Genomic DNA, 21635 nt, shown 5'->3' on the forward strand with positions numbered 1-21635 from the left:
ACGCTAAAGGTTTTGTCACTTTTTATGGAATCAAACTCAAAGTAAGGTCAGTACTTCCACGCTTTAAACGCTGCACGCTCATACTCTCTCTGCACTCGATATATGATCCAATGTTGATCTGCACACAGCTGTTGTCACGAACGGCGCACTCGCTTACGTCACTGTCGTGAGACATTCTCGCAAAAAATCACTGTTTTAGTAACGCAGTAACGCAGCGTTCCTACGGGAAAGTAACGGTAATCCAATTACCGTTTTTGCAATAGTAATCCCTTACTTTACTCGTTACTTGAAAAAGTAATCAGATTACAGTAACGCGTAATGCGTTACTGCCCATCTCTGGTTGCAGATGAGCAGTAAAGAGCCAAAGACCCAGTGCTGTCTCCTGCCTCTTACTTTCACGCCAGAACACAACGCAACGACAGGCGTATCACATGAACAGGTTACATTGGTGCCGTGACACTGTGGATTTGTCAAGCATCGACGTAATCTCGATCACTGTGGGGAGCTCTTCGTAATTGCCCTTGTTCCATGTTGGTTACTTTTCCTAGCTTGTGTAAGACTTTTTGAATGAGCTTGGATATTTAATCTGCTCAATTCTGATCCTGAATAACATCAAGTGTTAGTTACAAATACTGTGTTTGGTTTTGTACAGTTACACTATTTGGAATTTTTTTGTGAACCAGATGCTTTATTCATCATTATGGAGTCAGCATCTGGTTCAGAGGCAAGTGGTGTTCCTGATGGGGAGGTTTCCTCTCATGTGAGTTTGGGGCGAGGGTGGTTTCTTGGGGATGGGGTTCAGACACCTAAAGTTGGTGTATCATTTGCTCCCAAGTTTTGTTCCACTCGTCTCCAGGTTCCCCCTGTGACGTTCAGACCCCGCAGAAAGCTTCCAATGCTGGGTTGAGTACACTCATCTCAGATTTGGCCAATCAGATTGGTCAGTCCATTGTAGCCCAGCTGCAAGGTGATAAGGAGACCAGTATGTCTACTGGGGCCTTTAAGGCTGAGCAGGGACCTCCTGAGCTAAATTTGTCTGGGGTGAAACTTGTCTTGCAATCAGACATCAAGGGGCCGCCAGTTTTCAGGGATGACGGCAGTGATAAGTTCTCCATTCAGACCCGTATTTCTGTGTTGCAGATATGGAGATGTTCTTATGTTTTGGGGATGCGGTCTTTCATTCATTGTTTTTATGGTACAGTGTTTTATTGCCTGTTGGATGGCGATTATTAATTTGATTGTACTTAAGTATAATGTTTGAACTATAAGCACTAGAATATTGGGTCCTGGTTATTCAATCGTATTTGTCCGACTGTTTATTTGTTTTTGAATTATTTTGTTTATTGTTCTTATAAGTTGTTTTTGATGATTTTTCAGTGACATACTATTTATTTTGTGCTTTTTGTTTTCAGAGAGCTTAAGTTAATGTTGTAAAACAATTTGTTGTATTTGATCTATTATATTATTGTAGTGTTAATGAAGCTGCAGACACAGCTCCTTTCAGCATGGCCGGAGGAGAGGTGTCCTGTCAGGCGCGTGACACACAGATCAGAGCCGTATTTCTGTGTTGCAGATGTGCAGTAAAGACCCAAAGAGCCAGTGCTGTCTCCTGCCTCTTACTTTCACGCCAGAACACAACGCAACGACAGGCGTATCACATGAAGGGGTTACATTTACATTTCTACATTTACTTTGTTTTACTGCCACCAACTGTCAGCCAGTGGAACAGCACAGGATGACCTACAACAGACAGATGTTTCCCATCTTCGGTTACACCAGTGGTTCCCAAACATTTTTTGCTAGGCCCCCCTTTGTTTTACAAGAAAAATATCCCCCCGCGCACAAACACATCCGCCACACACACCCATATTTTGTTTTTCCAAACCCCAAACATTTTACAAGGGTATTTGTGAAAACGCAGCTGTTTCTATGCGCTTGGACATTTCGTCCACACGTAAACGGCGTTTCGAATCACCGAAAATTGAGATTTTTTAAAACTCCTTTTTTGCGTTTACGTGTGGACGAGGAATCACAGAGTTCGTCACGCAACGTCAAAGGTATGTGCCTTTATTCACGTCACGCTGTGGCCACGTTATTGTTTACATGGGATGAATTGCAGAATAGCAGATAGAGACAAAATGCTGTTAATCTGACTGTCTGCAGGTTTTACACGCAGTTACTGTCCCTCCATTTACAAAGGCAGAGGCGTCACGGTGTCATTATTTTACGTGTAGTTGTTTTTTTTCCTGTATAATCAATACATTTTTCAAAAAATGCCTCTCTGTGCAAAATGGGTTTAAAAACATAAACAGCTGTGGGATCCTGTTTGTCCGTGATTTGAACAGCCCAGCGCGTGCATCCCGACAGGGAAAACTAATTCTGCAGGGAGACCTACCTCGGCACTTGTGCAGGTGAAGCCAAAGTATATGAAAATATGCTTCACCATATTTTCTAGTCTTTGGCTTGGAATGGAGTTGGTTTGGAAACATGTTCAGCGATGCTTCATCTCCTGCTTTGCGTTTGTGTGAACCTCTCCATTACGCTAACATTGTCCAAGCGCTTTGTTTTTTTCCTTTTCATACCACGCTGGGGAGCACTGGAATAAGAAGCTGTGACGACAGCAGGGCTGTTTCCAATGGGGTCTGCTGGAGCAGGTGGAGAAGTCTGAGAAGAGCTGGATTGGCACCAAAGTGACGGAGTACCTGGCCTTGCTCTCCCTGCTGCTCTCCTTGGTTTCCTGAAGACAGCCTGCGTCAGAATCCGTTTGGCCAGATTGTTCTTTAACAAAACCAGTGTTTAGGGTTTACCAGGGTTTATTTCTGTTTTCAACAGACAGGAGAGCTTTGACTGAGCGATCGCAGGCAGCTCCGTGGACACAAACACTGTTGTGAAGTCGAGAGGTGTTCTGAATACTGGACAGGTCCCTGCTGATGCAGCGATCTGGTGAGTAATGAGGCATCTCTTCAGCCTTAAACAACACGAAGAGCAGGTGAGATGACCAACAAACCTCCTTCAGCTGAGAATTTGACATGAGAGCAGCGAGACCAGCAGGGAAGCACCTCTGAAACGGGTAATCAGAGGTAATCAGACAGGGGAGAGAAGGGAAGTGAGCAAAGGAGGCCCAAAAGCAACAGAGACGGATCAATGCACCACAAACTGGAAGCAAATTATTCACGTTATTTTGTCTCTTTAGTTTGTGCGGAGAGTAAAAAAAAACAAAGCTCTTTGTTGTTGTTTTTGTATTTTTACATTTACAAGAAGTTTTTTATTCGTTTATTCTTCATGTAAATAACTTTCTTTTTCAGTGCAATTTAACAGTTTTCAAAGCAAATATTCTTTAAGTGCTTAAGTGTTTGTGGCCCAGATGCGAGGTAGAAGAGGGACAGTCCAATCATGTCCCCTTGTTTCCAGGATCTCTAAATGATGCTTCTTTAAATCTGATAAAGGCTACGTCCACACGTACCCGGGTATTTTTGAAAACGCAGATTTTTCTATGGGTTTGCACCTTTCGTCCACACGTAAACGGCGTTTTCGGTCACTGAAAACGGAGATTTCTAAAAACTCCGGCCAGGGTGGCTATTTTCGAAAACTCTGTTTTTGCGTTTACGTGTGGGTGAGAAAAACGGAGAAAATTTCTACAATACTGTTAATTCTACTCTCTGCAGTGTTTACATGCTCACATACACACACAGTTACTGTCCCTCCACACATACAACTCGGTTCTTCTTCTATGCCCCAGCTTTGTTTACTTTTTCCCACCGAGGCTTCTAGACTTCTGATTGGCCAACATTTCTACACGGTTAGGAATATAGCGCCACCTGTTGCTTTGGCATGTTCCTAGCAGCGTTTTCCTTCACTTCTGCGTTTACGTGTGGACGGGATTATTTTTTAAAACGAAAACGGAAAATCTCCGTTTCCAAAAATACCCGTGTACCTGTGGACGTAGCCAAAGACTGCAAGAATAACTTCAGTTCTGTCTGTAATCATCAATATGTTTGTGACTGTAAGGTTACAATTAATCTACTCTGTCCTGAAAACAGAGTTCACAATGATGATCAGATACAATGATCAGTATCTGATAAAAAAAAATGAAATAAATTATAAAATATGCAGATTTCACATCTTTCATTGTTGCATTAATTAAAATCTAGAGATATATATGAAACAGTAACAGTGATGCAGACACAATGATCTGTTTAGCTTAAGAAAACATGAACTTCTAAACATTTGAGCTACAGTTTAATGTTCAGTGCAAGTTTAAAGAACTTCTTCATTTTTACACCCTTAAACCAGAGTCCAGCTCAAAGCCCCCGTGAGTCAGAGCTCAAGCCACACATTGTACAACCAGCTTCCTTTTCTTGGAAGTGGAGCACCTAAGGCGCCGTTAGCCGACAGTAAACTCGCCCAAACGTCACCACTGAGCTCTTTGTAGATAATCAGTTAAGAATCAAGTCAAAATTAGCAGGCAGAGCTTTTAGCCTGTAAAGTCTTAGAGTCGAAGCTTGTTCACATTCATTTGTGTCCATCACATCATGTCGATCAAGTCAAACTCTCTACAGGAAGAGCTGGAGACAAAAGGCGAGGCTGACGAGATGGAAGAAGACAAAGATGAAGGAGTGAGCAGGACGACCCCCGCTGCTTTGTGATACGGGGCGTGAGGTAGTTGTGGTGGTGTTGGTGGTGGTGTTGGAGGCGCTGGTGGGGTTGGTGGTGGTGGTCGTGGAGGGTGGAGACAAGAGTGTCCCCAGCGTCTTCGTCAGGAAGGAGTTAAAGGAGCTCACTCTGGTGAAGGTCATGACTGAGCTTCGTCTCCTCCTGGCAGAGGGGCTTGGAGCTGTTAACACGACCGCCTGGAACCAAGAGCCGCCCTGCTTACACATCAGCGGGCCGCCAGAATCACCCTGAACAGACGGAAAGGGTCAGTTATTATTATAATCTTATATGTTATATTTTCCTGCGACTCAAAGGAAGAGTTTAATACACCTTTGTTACCAGAAAGTTTGGACTATGATTATTATATTTACTTTTAAGCAGCTAAATCCAAGGTCCAGAATAAACAACATGTCAGCAGACAGTGTTATAAGAAGAAGAATCCAGTCATTTACCTGCTGCAGTGCAAACACGTCTGTACAGATGCTCTCACTCGATGATGAGTTCCCACAGTTTACCACCGAGGTCTGAAACTGCTGCATAACTTCCTCAGCTAACATCATGAAAGATAAGAAAATCCTGATGTTTGACTAAAGAAACTGTAAGTGCAGTGGTCCACATGTGTAATCTGAGAGATGGACTGGTGCAGAGTCTGGGCAGAACTCTGTCAGCCTTCATGTTGCTGACTCACCTCCTCCTCTTCCAGGACTCCAACCGGCCGCCCAGCACGCCAAGCCCTCGGCGAAGGTTCTCCCGTTGTCCAAGCAGATGGGCTGGATGTAGTCGGTCAGGGTGGGCTGGGCAGATAGACGGAGGATGGCTATGTTGGTCCCGGTCGTGTTGCTCAGAGTGATATTTGTCACATTCAGCGTCACCTCAAAGGGGTTGGATCCATTTAGCTTCAGACGCCCCAACACGACAGTCCACTCGGACGCTACAGGGGAGCTGTGGGAGGAACGAAGCACACAAACATAAACTTCATCAGCTTCAAACAAGATCTACATCTTTACACTCAACTTCATGGGACCCAAGTTTTACAGACTTGAACCTGGTGACATTCAGGCCTGGGTCTTATTAAAGAGGTGAAGCTACAGCGGCCCTGAGAGGTCAAACAGACTTCAACTGAAGAAAGAACTAGCCAATTGAAAACCTGCTACAGCACAAAATACAACAGAAGTTAAATGATGTCATGAACTGTCTCATAAGAAGTGACAAGGAAAGAGTCCACACAAGAAGTTCACCTAAATTTGAGACACTTTATTACACATAACCAATAGACTGATGCCTATGGAAGAGAGAGGCTGAGCACTTCATCTGAGCCAGCTTTAGCTGACAGTCCTCCCGTACTAGCTAAGAAATAACAGCAGGTCATGGCTTTCTTGAGTGGGAGCATCTTGAGTGGGAGCGTCAGCATCACAGACTGCATTACGGATTACATGAACTTCTGTGTGGACAACACCGTACCCATCATAAAGGTACAGTGTTTTTCTAACAACAAGCCATGGATGAATCCTGAAATTAAGGCTCCCCCAAGGAGAAGAAGAGAGTCTTTAGATCTGGAAGTGAGAGCTGTCCAGAAGAAGCTGAAATGAAAGATAAGGCAAGGGAAGGAAAAATACAGGAGGAAGACGGAGGAGCAGCTGCAACAGGACAACATCAGTAACCCAGTGGATACTGGACTACCTCACAGGACGCCCACAGTATGTTTGGACCAGAGATGGGCAGTAACGCATTACTTGTAACGCTTGACTGTAATCTGATTACTTTTTTCAAGTAACGAGTAAAGTAAGGGATTACTATTGCAAAAACGGTAATTAGATTACCCTTACTTTCCCGTAGGAACGCTGCGTTACTGCGTTACTAAAACCGTGATTTTTTGTGAGAATGTCTCATGACAGTGACGTAAGCGAGTGCGACGTTCGTGACAACAGCTGTGTGCAGATCAACAATGGATCATATATCGCTTATACTCTCTCCCGCATATATCGAGTGCGGAGAGAGTATGAGCGTGCAGCGTTTAAAGCGTGGAAGTACTGACCTTACTTTGAGTTTGATTCCATACAAAGTGACAAAAACATTAGCGTCCATCGTGCGTGGGAAGAAAACTTCTTTTTACACCGAAAAAATCCCTAAACTTCCGAGCAAGCACCGAGTAGCTATGACATAATGGTAAACCTCCGCCTACCCCACTCCTGCTTTACAGGTGAAAATAGAGCAACAGGACCGCTGAGTCTTTGACTTTATTTATTTTCTGCTGTGTTTTACTTGCATCTATTTGAAAGACTGAGTGTAAACACAAAAAATATTTTATTTTATGTGCTGGAATGTGCAGAAAATAGGTTTAAATGTTAAACTAATTTATTCAAGTCAGAGAATGTTGCAGATAATTAAATGTTTGCTTGATGCATAAAGTTAAAAGATTAAAACTAATAAAACAAGTTTTAAAAAGAGACTTTTCCATTTGATTACATTTTGTATGATGGATTATGCAGAAAAAGTAGAATTGGGCTGAAAGATCTATCACTTTATCACCTATTCAGGTTGTAAATCGTGTTTTTAAAAAGTAACTAAGTAACTAAGTAATTAATTACTTTTGAAAATAAGTAATCAGTAAAGTAACAGGATTACTTTTTGGGGAAGTAATCAGTAATTAGTTACTGGTTACTTTTTTCAAGTAACTTGACCAACACTGGTGAGGACACAGGGCTGTGTCTCTGACACGCTGGTCTGCAGTACGGGGGCCCCACAGGGAACTGTGCTGGCACCGTTCCTCTTCACCCTCTACACCGCAGACTTCTCCATCAACTCCCCACGCTGCCACCTACAGAAGTTCTCTGACGACTCTGCCATAGTCGCCTCATCACAGGTGAGGACGACTCAGAGTGCAGACAGTGGACTCTGGACTTTGTGGACTGATGTCAGCAGAACCACCTGCTGATTAACGCCGGGAAAACCAAGGAGTTGGTGGTGGATTTCCGGCAAGGGCGTAGATTTGGCATGGACGGAAGGGACATGTCCCCACCAATAATTTGATCTCTTCAAGTAAAGAAATCAAACCCGATAGAAAGAAAAAGAAAACGATCTCATTCACCCAGCGGTGCAGAAAGAGTGAAATTACGTTCTCTACTGGAGTCCTACGTCATGTGACAAATATGGCCAATGTGATTGGCTGAGCCTTTCAGGGAGCTCTGTTTAGTTGTAGCAGCGGCAAACCTGCGCTGCGAGGAGGAGAGGAGGACGGCAGCAAAGAGGAAGAAGCTGGATATAAGAAAGAGTTTTTCAAAGAAACCTGTCAGTCACTTAAAGCCAAGTTCACTCATAAAATGTGTCCGTCATAATAACGTTACAGGCTATGCTAGGCTTTGGCCCACATCAGTATAAAAGTGTATGTAACCACGAATAACGTGTTTTGGAAACTAACTGCACAGCAGGCAGCACTATTAGCTCTCTCAGTCTCAGAGCAGCATTTCTAATTTTGATTGAAACTGTCAGAGAAAACTGCAGCCTCGAGCAGCCAGGATATTAGTTTATAGAGGCTGTACCATGTACACCAGGAGAGACTGGACAGTATAGATGTAAAACCAATATGCCAGCAGTTTATCTCCGTTAACGAGAGGAGAAGGCCTGTGTTTGGCTGCTTCACATAGTGAACATTGAGTTGTTGTGTCCATGTCTGTTGCTGTAACAGTAGTTCATGTTTAGAATAAAAAAAATCCAGCTCACTGAGTTGATCGGGGCAATAGTGCCTAAAATGTTGCATAATTTTGCTGAGAGATCTGTTACTTTGTGGTCATCTTAGACGAGTAGTTTTATGGACAAAACCCACCAGGTCACTCAGTGTTCCCTTAGTGCTGATGTATAAGACATGTTGGTGTACTATAACTGAAGTAATGTTGTTAAATCTTTAAAGTCATATTCTTTTATTGTCATGACTGTATTTGAAGCTGTTTTTATTTTTGTACGATACCTGATTTGTATGGAATATGGTTGAAGTAAACTAAAGCCTGAAATACTTAGTCATTTGTTTAATAGTAATTTAACATTATATAATTCACATATAAAACTATGAATTGTAATTTTAAATGGTTTAAAAGCAGGTAGAATAGCATATGTAGGCAAGTATATTTCTCCTTTTATCAAGAAGCAAAAACAAAAAGGACAAAAAAAGAAACAGGGCGGGGTTTGGTGGTTGAATCATCCGTCCCCACCAATGCCAAAACCAAATCTACACCCTTGATTTCCGGAGACGCAGACCCACCACACTGACACTGGTGAACATCCAGGGAGTGGACATTGAGATAGTGGACTCTCATAGGTACCTGGGTGTTCACCTGAGTAATAAACTGGACTTGAGCCACAACACTGACGCTCTGTACAGGAAGGGTCAGAGCAGACTCTACCTGCTGAGGCGGCTGAGGTCATTTGGAGCACAGGGAGCACTTTTAAAGACCTTCTATGACTCTGTGGTGGCATCTGTCATTTTTTACAGTGTGGTATGTTGGAGCAGCAGTTTATCGGCAGCTGAGAGGAAGAGGTTGGATAAACTCATCAGGAAGGCCAGCTCTGTTCTGGGATGCACCCTGGACCCAGTGCAGGTGGTGGAGACAGAAGGACTCTGGCCAAAATAACATCTCTGATGGACAGAGTCTCCCACCCCATGCATGTAGATGTTGCTGCAGAGCTGCTTCAGTGACAGACTGCTGCATCCTCGATGCATGAAGGAGCGTTTCCGCAGGTCCTTCCTCCCTGCAGCTGTCAGACTGCACAATCAGAACTGCTCCCAACAAACACAGATGTTTACATCTGCGCTGTAACTGCAGTATTTTATCAACTGATTCACTCTACAACCTGGGTTTGCCTCTTATCTGTATGACCAGTGATGGACATTAGACCTACTGTAAAACTGGAAGCAGTTTGTTCACACCAACCAAAACAACCATCTTCATCTCATGCGCCCCCCCGCATCCCAGAAAATTAATTACTTATTTTCAAAAGTAATTAATTACTTAGTTACTTAGTTACTTTTTAAAAACACGATTTACAACCTGAATAGGTGATAAAGCGATACATCTTTCAGCCCAATTCTACTTTTTCTGCATAATCCATCATACAAAATGTAATCAAATGGAAAAGTTTCTTTTTAAAACTTGTTTTATTAGTTTTAATCTTTTAACTTTATGCATCAAGCAAACATTTAATTATCTGCAACATTCTCTGACTGGAAGAAATTTGTTTAACATTTAAACCTATTTTCTGCACATTCCAGTACATAAAATAATTTTTTTTTTTGTGTGTTTACACTCAGTCTTTCAAATAGATGCAAGTAAAACACAGCAGAAAATAAATAAAGTCAAAGACTCAGCGGTCCTGTTGCTCTATTTTCACCTGTAAAGCAGGAGTGGGGTAGGCGGAGGTTTACCCTGGTGCAGGTGTGCCGCGGTCAGTGGAAGAATCTGCGAGTTTCTCTGTGAGTTTCCCATTACGTCGTAGCTACTCGGTGCTTGTTTGGAAGTTTAGGGGTTTTTCGCTGTAAAAAGAAGTTTTCTTCCCACGCACAGCGGACACTAATGTTTTTGTCACTTTTTATGGAAGTAAGTAAGGTCAGTACTTCCACGCTTTAAACGCTGCACGCTCATACTCTCTCTGCACTCGATATATTATCCACTGTTGATCTGCACACAGCTGTTGTCACTAACAGCGCACTCGCTTACGTCACTGTCATGAGACATTCTCGCAAAAAATCACGGTTTTAGTAACGCAGTAACGCAGCGTTCCTACGGGAAAGTAACGGTAATCCAATTACCATTTTTGCAATAGTAATCCCTTACTTTACTCGTTACTTGAAAAAAGTAATCGGATTACAGTAACGCGTTACAAGTAATGCGTTACTGCCCATCTCTGGTTGTGACTCTCCTCTCTCATTCAAGGCCACCCACGTCGACCGAAGATTGTTGACTTTTGCCTAACCGGGTGAAGGGACACTTTCTCTCAGCTGAACACACACACACACACATGTACACTGACACATACCTACACTACCACCCACCCCCTTCGAAGCTTTTGTCTTCTATGTTGTGAGATGTGTTGACTCATGTGCTGAGGGGTTTTTTTCTGTTCTCAAACTGATCTCCCTGTTGAAGCTCAGTCACCAATGAGTGTGTCAGTTCTTCTGTCAGATTCACCCTTTCTCTTTATGTCTGAACTCAAAACTCTTAAAAATTGCTCAGTTTAACATCAGAAAGAGAATTTACTAATCAGAGGGTAGCATACTGACTAACTCACCCATTGAACTGAATTATCGTCTGTGCAAACTTCAACTTCAGCTGCAACTCACCTTGAGAAACAGTTGGCGTGGCTCAGCACTGAGTCCAAGGCCACCAGAGTCCCACCGCACACGTGACTTCCATTCTTCTGTAAGCTCGCCATCCACGGCCATGAGCCGGCTGTCGCATCTGAGGTTCCTCCCACAATCCCAGAAGTTCTTGGAGCTTGTCCACAGACCACCGCTGAGGAGAAGAACCAGGGCGAGACAGAAAGAGGCAGGAAAAACTTGGATCACACAAAACCATCACTTCAAGTTCAGGTAGTGAAGAACTCAGAAAGTGTCAGAGAGCAGCAGCTGTATTATCTAAAAGTTTAAAGGAAACAAAGTGTTAATGTGATGGAAACTCACACTGGGGAGTGGTTGGAGGCAATGTGGTTGTAGGTGTGGTGGTTGTAGTGGTAGTGGTGGTGGTTGTAGGTGTGGTGGTTGTGGTGGGAGTGGTGGTGGTTGTGGTGGTAGTGATGGTGGTTGTAGGGGTGGTGGTGGTTGTGGTGGTGGAAGTTGTAGTGGTTATAGGAGTAGTTGGGGTGGTAGTAGGGGTGGTGGTAGTAGGGGTGGTGGTTGGCACTGGTGGCAGTCCTGTGCAGGAGACACTGAGGTCACTGTTGGTCCCAGTGGACGTGAACGTCATGAAGCCCGGCTGGTTGGAGGAGATCTGGCTGTTGATCCAGGTCTGGTACTGGGATACTCTGGCGTAGACTCCTGGACGATTAGGCAAGGCGCAACCTTCCCCAAAACTGACGACTCCCGCCTGAATCCAGCGACCGCTCTGCTTGATCACCATTGGACCTCCTGAATCTCCCTTTGAGAGCAGAAACATTTACTGTTAGCTGAGGAGAAGAAACTGTAGAAGGTGAAAATGTGCCAAACACAGGTAACAACAATCACCTGACAGGAGTCCTTTCCTCCTGCACTTAACCCGGCACAGATCATGTTGTCAGTGATTCTTCCCACTCCATAGTCACAGTTACACTGCCTGTTTCCCTCAACAGGAACCTCCACCTCCATCAGGTTTTGTGGAGAAGGAAGCGACACTGAAGGGGTAAAATAAATATATCAGTTTGTAATAAATAACATGTGACTGATTAAATGCATCATCAAACAAAAGGGCGGCTCCTCCAAACTTAAAAACAAAGTGTAGTCATGTGTGCAAACAAAGATGGGGAAACATGTTTGTCCGCTGGGGTTGGAGCTCTCTGCAGAACACAGTCACATGACTTTGATGCCGCTCTGTCATCTTGTCCTGTTTTATGTTATTTGAGTATTTTAGATGAAGCACAACAGCTGCTGTTTTTAAACGTGATACAGAAATAAACTTGACACACAGACAGTCGATGGTCGTCATCATGTAGTAACTGTCTAACACCACCTGGGGGCAGTGTCAGATACACAGAAAGTATACTTTCTTTTAACCAAGGATCATTTTGACCTGACATCATCGTGCAGACAGCATGTTTGCTGCAGGTCCAGCACTTCCAGACTGTTTAATTCACATAATTATTCTTTCTGGTTTTGAACTCTGCACAGATTTAACCTCATGGAAACATTTTATTGCTCTAAATATTTCTGAGACAGCAAACTTGTTCCCTGTATTATTGTCATAATTTCTCTAAAAACGATCTGGTGTCTTTATGACCCACCTCCACTTCCTATGTTGCCCCAGCCGGTGACCCAGCTGTTAACACCGCTGTAGAAGGTGCTGTCTGAAGCTGCCAGGCAGACGGGAGAAATGTAGCTGCTGAAATTCACCGGTGAGGAGAGCTGCAGGAGGCAGACGTCGTTGTCGTTGGTACCAGAGTTGTAGTTTGGATGGTTGATGATCTGTGTTACTGTCCGAGACTCTGCATTGGGATTAGATCCCTGTAGACTCTGAAGGCCCAGATTCACAGTCAGACCGCTTGCAGTAATGCTGAGATCATCAGGAGCGACACAAACAGCGCACCGTTATTACAATTGTTATAGACGAGAAAACATATATAAAGTTTGACTTCACAGCGTCTTTAAATCATGTTTAGAGTGCAGCTTCAGCCTCATTACTCACGTTCTAAAGCAGTGAGCAGCAGTCAGCACCCACTGACTGTTAATGAGGGATCCTCCACAGAAGTGGGACCCAGATGTTTGCAGACTGACCTGCCAGGGCCAGCTGCCAACAGGGGCCACCTGTCCTCCTACAATCCTGGTGTTCAGAGACGCCTTACCACAAACTGAAGACCGACATTAAAACACAGAGTGAGCATTACTGTAGGAGCTGTAAACTCTCAGCACTACAAACTGCTGAGTGAGGACACAGTGATCCTGGAGTCTACAGTTCACTCACAAACTAATATTCATATGAAACTAAAGATTTATTACACAAAGAAGCTTTTTCTTACCATCCAGCTGTGACTCAGACTCTGAAACACAGAAAACAAACTATTTTAAAACAAAAAATCTCCATTTATCTGTGTGTGATTAGTTCACTGTCTGTAATAATAGTGGGAAAATTGACTGTCTGTGGTTAGTTATAAACAAGCCTCTGAGAAATGAAGCCAACCCCTGCAGTTCCTCTGTTGTCCAGTAGAGGCAGCAGTGAGTCAGTCCCCATAGTTTGCTCCTTCAAAACACCTGTTTTTATAACTCACCTATTTAAACTGTACTAATAAGTTTACGTTATTAGGGGCGTGGTCTCTTTGCTGAAAGGTGGATGGTGACACAGGCGGCTGTAGCTATTAGCTCTCTGCTAGGCCTCACCTCAGCTAACTGGAGTCCCTGAGCAGGACCTCTGGACTGTTTTTAATGACATCATCTAACCAATAATATGGCTGCTGTACGAACAAACTGTCCAAGAAGGCTGATCTCCAGTTTAGGTGAAATTCTAGGATTTTAATTGGGTGTTACTGAGCACTAATTATCAGGTGTCAGTGATGCTCCCATACAGCTAGCTTGCAGTAGCTGATTATCAAATCAAATCAAAATGTATTTATATGGCATATTTAAAAACAACAATGTCAATCAAAGTGCTTCACAAATTAGGAAATAAATAAAACGAGACAAATCGACCAAACAGCAACACAAGACAAGACAAAGTTAGAAGCCAGCCAAATGATAGTCAAACTAAGTTAAGACAGCGCCAGGGTAAAAAGATTCATTCAAGCAAGATTTAAAGGCTTGATAGACTAAGAAGTGTGAATGGCAATAGGGAGATTGTTCCACAGTCTAGGTGCTGTAATAGCAAAGGCATGATCAGCCTAGACTTAGGTTGCATTAAGAGCACCTGGTTTGAAGATCTTAGTGCTTTTTTAGGATTAAACACATAGAGAAGTTCTTTAAATAGCAAGGTGCAGTGTTATTTAAGATTTTATAAGTGAGTAAAAGAATTTTAAAATCAATGCAAAATTTATTCATCTCATAATGTTGTTCCAGATCAGCTCGCTCTTACAGCAGACGGATGATCTGATATCGTGGTGTTGGTGTTGTTCCCAGACCATCATGAAAATGTTGTTCCAGGTTCAACATTGCAAGTGACCAATCACATTGTTGTGACGTTATTCCTTTGCGCGCCAAGCCATTCGTGCATTTATGAAATTCCAATGTTGCAAGGACAATATCAATTCTGCTTACTGTTTATTAAAGGGTCAGGGTCCGTTGATCGGCGGACAGAGGCGGTTTCACGCAGCTTAAGTACAGTTTTTTGTTTTACACCGGTTTTTCCCGAAGTTGCAAAAGTATGACGTCACAACATTCTGATTGGTCACTTGCAATGTTGATCCTGGAACAACATTTAGTATGATGATCTGGGAACAACACCAACACGACGATATCAGATCAACCTACAGCAGACTGGTTTTACCACCTGTTCTGAAGATCATTAACATACAGAGTTTCTATGTGTGTGTGTGTGTGTGTGTGTGTGTGTGTGTGGGTTGGGAGTTGGGGAGTTGGTTACTGTGTGACTCAGCAGGATGAAAACACTGATGATGATGTTTATCTCTCAGACAGAAACCACACAGAGAAATACTGTACACATGCTGCACGCTGTAATACTAATACTACTGCAGTATTACTGCAGTTCCTGACATGATGTTAAAGGAGTCCACTGGTTATACGTAGGCAGTACCTGTGTGTGAGCTCACCATCACCATCAGTGTGTTTGTAGTTCAAACATTCAGCTCAGCACAAGCGCCTGATGTTTCTACAGCTGAATATATGTTTAGCCACCCTCCATAAACACTACGTGGTTCATTAGGTTCACTCTGCTTCTGTGGATTCATTCTCAGTCAGTGTTTAGAAAACACAAACGTTTTGCACTCATAGCGAGGTGTATTGCCATCACAGTAAGTCGCTCACTTCCTGCCCTGAACCATGATGAAGGAACCTGTCATCACTGCTTCAGCCGTCACCATAAACCGACACACATTTTTTCTTCAATAAATGTGATGACTATGCAGCAGTGTTAAAGTTAAAGTTTTTATTTCGATGTGCAGTTATTGCCAGTTATGTGACTTTGGGAGATTTTATTCCACTTTTCCATTTTTCCAGTGCCTTTCTTAATTTGATTATTTTCCCTTCGTCCACCCAGTGTGATATTCCCTCCTGCTTCGAAAAGTGAATTTTTAAATTCCAGGATTTCCTGCAGTGTCACTTTAAAGTGAAGCGCTGTGCTCCTGAGTGTTTTCGCCCTCTGAGTCGTACCTGATGCAGGTGTGTGCAGAGAGCTCTTACCTTGGGTCAGGAGCATCAGCCCAGCAGCCAAACACATCACTTTGTAGAAAGCCATCGCTGTAAGATCCAAACCTCCAGACCTGCTGAGGCATAAATAACCTTCCTCTCTCCTCCTCCTCTCTGTCTGCATTAAACACACCTCTGCCAGACACCTGTCTAACGACACGCCCAACACTTCCCTCGAGCTCACCTGATCCTCCCCCCATCAGACACGCTCTATTAAACAGGAATTTCAGGTTTCAGGCAGCAATGTTGAACTTTTGAACTAATTATTTAATTTTTTAGGATTAATTATTGATTTCACATCAGGAAATCAAAGCCCTGCTACAGACTGAAGCATTTTCTTTAATCTGCTGTGTTTACCTGAGGACCTTTTCTCAGATGTCATTTGTTTTCATCCCCTCAGCAGAATTTCATTAACATGAGAGTCTACAGGCTCTTGGCCCTTGATTTCAAAATCTTGTTTTTAAAAATAGACAAGATCACAGACATTAATTTAATGCATTTTCTTGTTTTCCAAGCTGTGGGATTAATAAAGGCTGTATCATCCTTTTTTATTATTATTATTATTATTACTGAAGGTCAAATAAAATTTATTTAAAGATACGTTTAACCAATATAAACTAAAATGTAGACTCAAAGAACATATCGAGTTTGGACATCTATAATGTTTACTGAGATGTTTACACTTCTAGTTATAACTGAGACCTTTTTTTTTTTTGCCTTTCCCGTTTGGATCGTTAACCATCAAAATTGTTGTCTGAGGGCCGAGAAAGATGCGAAGTGGATTTACTTTACCAAGTGGATCATCATGGCCTTGCCATATTGGTCCATTTGATTGATCTTTATTATAATTATGTATTTATTTGATTTGATTTTCGGTTGTTACAGACGGGACAGACATGACTGGGGGATAGGACAGGGAGAAGGAATGAAAGAAAGAGAGGGAGAGAAAGAAAAATAGAAGAGATGGTGAGAAAGGGAGAAAGGAAAAAAAAAGAAAAACAAAACACCTTGATCACCTGGCCAATCGGCCACCAGGAGTGAGTCGGTACATACATGAGCGCCCAGCCCCAGACACCAAGAGCCACCAACACACCAACGTCTGAGGGCATCAGCCACCGGCAGGGAGTGTGGTGAGGGGAGATGGGCCTCCAAACCTCGGAGAGCCTGAGATGTTCCCAGAGAGGCGGAGTCTGAGACCCTACCGGACATATAGACACAGACGAACAGGCGCACGCAGACACAAAGGTGCATTCCCACCCCCATATACACAAACAAATACTCGGCACTCATCCGACACATGGAGACAGACACAAATAGACACTGTGCACATATTCACACTCCCCAAACATACTCTATATCCCAGGTCCAGGTACCCCTGCCCCCAGAGGGGCAACCGGGTACCCGGACCCAGGAAGTGTAACCCTTCTCTCTTGAGCGGAGGCAAGCAGACCGCCTCCATATCTGCAGTAGAGGGAGGCCCCGCATCCCAGACCACAATATGACAGCCAGCACCTCCTCCTGAGACCATTTTGTAAAATATATACATATTTTGCCTTTTTGTATCTTTTAACTTGAATTATCAGACTCTTCAGAGCGGTAAGTCTCAACATGGTAGGTAATAGAGCAGGTCTATCTGGAAATTCTTTTGTTCTAGTCAGACTACCTAGTGAGACTTTTGTTGTTGTGGTACAGCTTGTCATATTTGAATGAAAAATTGCATTTTGAACCTGAGGAAAAAAACGCACAATGAGAAAACAAGTGGGCCAAGAATGGAGCCCTGAGGGACGCCATGGTGACAACCTCTGCAAGATAACAGATAACTCTCTATCATCATTGCACGGTCATACCGAGTACAATAGTAGAACGAAATTGGAAACTGTCCTGCGTCTGCACTACGCAGAAAACAACACGACACAGTAACTTAAAAAGTCCAGGGAGGTAGCCAATCAGGTCAGCTGTTTGCATTGATTAGGGCTGTTGCCGTGTTGTAAAAGCTGTCATTGAGTCTGCCAGACAGCAGCAGCTTAAACACCCGGTGTCCTGGGTGTGTACGTTCCTGTAGGATGCTGCGTGCCCTCTTGACACAGCGAGTGCTGTACAGGTCCTTCAGGGAGGGAAGAGGATGTACAATGATTTTTTGGGCCATATTGATGACCCTCTGAAGTGCAGCTGGAAAACCACACACAGATGCAGTGCAGCACACTCTCAATGGAGCAGCGGTAGAAGACGATCAGCAGCTCCTTCTTCAGACACTGAAGACGCTGTTGGGCCTTTTTTAAAACCGTCTTACTTGTTTGTTAAGTCACTTGACACTGAATCAGAAAATAAATGTTACTTCGTTTGTAATGTGGTGTAATTACATGATAGTATTTTTAGATTTAGGTTAAACTATTTCCTGCACCGAATTGAAATAAATGAGTCAATAAGTCTTCAGCACTTTTCCTTATTCACTCAGAAGAAATATTTGCACAGTTACCTAAAATAAACAGTAAAGGGTAATGGAACATTTTTAAAAGTCCTATTATCAGGAAGAACAACGACAGGCTGCTATCAGGTGAATCTCACCTGTCAACATTCTCGCTGAACGCCACACAGCCTCCTTTCAACTTTGTACGGCGCAGTTTGACCTGATGCTTCAGATAATTCAGATTTCCTTCCAAATCAACTCAGACGTCAAACTTTACACATTTTCTCACAATTTTACACAGCAGACGGTTGTTTATCAATAATATAATAATGTAGAAATACTCTATTTTAACTAAAGTCAGGTTAAAGTAAATTAAAATAAGCAGCAGACGGTGGTAACATTCAAGTCCGTTAAACCAACATCAGATTTTCCATGTTTGCAGGTCGTTTTTCACATATATGATCAATCTGAGAGTCAGCACACGATTATTGTATTATTATGGATTATTGCAGGCTAATTATTACAAGAAATTAATTGAAACCAACGAGAAAGGTGATGACTGAAAAATCATCTGAAGACAAGAAGCAACAATGGCAGCAAATTCATCCTGAACAAAGAAACAAGGAAGAAAAAATTATGTTAAGGGATTAAAGGAGGACTCATGAAGGACTGAAACTGTCTGAAACAAGCCGCTTTAGTTCCTGTCTCTTTAAGAAAGTGGGCTTTCTTCTGATTGGCTGAGTTCTTGAAGGCCACTTACGAGCAGCACGCAGAGTATGTGAGCTCTATTGTGTCTCTATTGTGTCTGTTTGTCGTCGGCGACTGTGAAATAAAAGCAAAACAATGGGAGTCAGTTTCTGAGACCTCATTATTTGAAACTCTGACAGCGTAACACAGATAAGCAGATCAGCCTTCCCGGCATACGTCTTTAACAGAACAACGTTCCTGTAAATCTGTGGAAAGCAGGAATGCTGATATAAAGTTCAAATGTGCACGAGGATCCAGGATGGCCTTTGGGGGGATTGTTTAAGGAAGCATCTTCTGTGACTCACCCAGAGATTATAAAAGGCCAAACATCTGCTTTGTGAATGAAAGCAATTAATTTCCATGCTTCATTTATCTGCAGTGACAGCGGGACCTTCACACTGGGGACTGTGAACAATAGGCCTGCAGCCCAGTCAGGAATAAACTGGTCAAACTGCATCAGGTTTCCCAGAATCAACAAATGAACAGGAAGTGTTTCAGAACGAGTGAAACGCTGATGTTTCCACTGAGCACATCGTGTTGTGTCAAAAGTGTTTCCCTCCGCACGTCTTTATCTTAAACCTCGCATGAAATTTAGAAACAGAAATATCAGACTGAGTCACCGAGAACATGAACTGAACTGAAACTCACACATACGAAATCAAATCAAATTCAAATGTATTTGTCACATACACAATCATACACAGTACGACACGCATGTTACATAATAGATAAGAGATGAACAAAGGTCTAAACGATGTACAGGATAAATTACGAATTTAACCTAAGAAGTAAAGTCTGAACTAAAAGCTAAGAAAATGATAACTGTGAAACAAACAAGCTCACCATCCGTAACACAATGAAACAGAGACTGAAAAGAGTTCACACAGAATGACAGCAAGCTTTCAACTGAAGATGGATATGAACCAGAACTCAAAGCCATAACTCTTCCCCACGACATGTTATTGACCTAATCTTGGTCTGTTGTGTGTGTGTGTGTGTGTGTGTGTGTGTGTGTGTGTGTGTGTGTGTGTTTTCTAAATGGTCTTATGTCAGAGAATGTTTATATGTTGCTTGTTTGGTTGTTTATTAGCACAATAATTACTAAATAAAAAGTTCAAAAAAATAAAATAAAATCTGCAAATAATCAGTTTACAGAATAACGAGTTACATTATTGTAAAGAAAACTGGTGAAGCTGAAATTCAAATAATTGACGGGCGGAGGCGGAGGCGTAGCACAGGGATCTGAGCCTCTGTGAGTCCCCTTTACTTTATCGATCCACATCTCTAAGCAGTCTGTTCATATTAGTGTGCTCCAGGTATTTCTTAAATGAAAATGTTTGAGGTGGTGGGGTAGTCTTCATCACCTGATGTCATCCCTCCTCTTCTTCGATTCCTCTGCCCATGTGCGATCCTCCAAGCAGAGATGTCATTTCCAGGAACAACCAGAGTACCGCGGGGTCGCTCATCGAGTCCTCGATGAAGAGCGGTGAATGGAGCTAAAGGGTTAAAATAACTGTTCACACCTGTGTTTCCATCCATCTTCTTCTGCTTATCCAACAAAGCGATGTCATCGAGCGAGAGGCAGGGCACACCCACGACAGGTCACCAACTTATAATGGCACCATTTCTCCCACCTTTGTCTTCCTAACTCCTTCTGGAGCCTTTTAGCTTATAGACAGATAGAACTTCATTCAGAACTTCAGGTAGTTCCTCTGGGAAATATTTAGATTAGAATACGAGCCCATGACCTGCCAGAACTTCTCCACACTCTCGTTAGTCTAGATTTCTATGTAAGCGTTATAAATAAGAGCAGGCAGCTCTAGATGATGACTGCACCCTCCAGGCAGATTGCCCAACATCCTCAGGTACAGCAATTTCCAGTTTATTTTTTTGTTTTATGGAGTCAGTGTTGACCTTGCTCAGTGATGTACGGTCTGCTTATTAACCCATTTATCTTACCAGAATGGTACGCATCAGTAAATATGTGAGTAATGTGTCTTATACATGTTTATAAGGTTGGAAACCTGCAGTCAGCTGAGACTGAAGTCACTTGGACGAGCGACGAAAGTTTCTCCCACTGAAAACGCTACGTCCACATGAACAGAATCAACCTTTTGAGATTCCTCTTTAAGATTTGAATCCTTTTGCAGAAATAAACTCGAGATCCAGTCCAGTCAAGTCCAGTTTTTACAGTCCAAATGTTTGATTGACATTTGGAACAGCAAGTGTGCTTTAAGAAAAAGGGTGTAAAAAGAAGACGCCTGAGGGTGCACGTCAGTCAACTTGGTCTAACTACATGCTGATAAATAAACTGTAGGCAGAACAAACCTGTCGTTACAGGTAAGTTTACAGGTGACTTTCTACCTCAATAATGGTAGAGAGGACAGCTTTTGTACCCGAGCTATCGGAAGAGCGTTGGGCTTCATCCAGTTAATGTTGATGGTTGTTCTTGCAGTCTTCAACAGAATATGTAAAACAGCCCTCGCTGAGACATGAAGGGTCATTTATGTTTCACCATCATGTCTGCAGTTTGGGGCTGTAACAGAATAATGTGGGTTTGCTCTCCAACCACACTACAACCTGGCATTTATTACTACCTGCTGTGTGTAACGAGCCCTCTGTGCGGCTTCTCTTCATCATACACAACTGTAGGTTTCTAAGAACAGGTATTAAACTCTTGTGGGTTAAAATCCATCTTTTTGCTTTACTTCACTTACTGCATCGATTTGGTCCCCCAGCTGACTTTAATATTATTACATTTAATAAGGCCTTTGACTGAACTGCTCCTGGGTCCTCTTC

The 21635-nt window shown here is 42.8% G+C and overlaps 1 protein-coding gene across 1 annotated transcript; it reads right to left on the reverse strand.

The window, feature by feature from the left end:
* Window positions 1-3826: 3826 nt before the first annotated feature.
* Window positions 3827-15793, reverse strand: LOC120739750 (transmembrane protease serine 9-like). Its single transcript, XM_040041624.1, has 10 exons — window positions 15677-15793; window positions 13348-13368; window positions 13017-13179; window positions 12616-12884; window positions 11864-12009; window positions 11324-11777; window positions 10985-11156; window positions 5342-5595; window positions 5106-5203; window positions 3827-4901 (listed from the first exon to the last, which is right to left on the reverse strand). Exons 1-10 carry the CDS (start codon window positions 15729-15731, stop codon window positions 4554-4556), a joined length of 1980 nt encoding a protein of 659 aa, XP_039897558.1. The 5' UTR covers window positions 15732-15793; the 3' UTR covers window positions 3827-4553.
* Between the last annotated feature and the right edge of the window lie 5842 nt (window positions 15794-21635).

This window comes from Simochromis diagramma, unplaced genomic scaffold (assembly GCF_900408965.1).
Source record: "Simochromis diagramma unplaced genomic scaffold, fSimDia1.1 OVJJ01000321.1, whole genome shotgun sequence".
NCBI lineage: Eukaryota > Metazoa > Chordata > Actinopteri > Cichliformes > Cichlidae > Simochromis > Simochromis diagramma.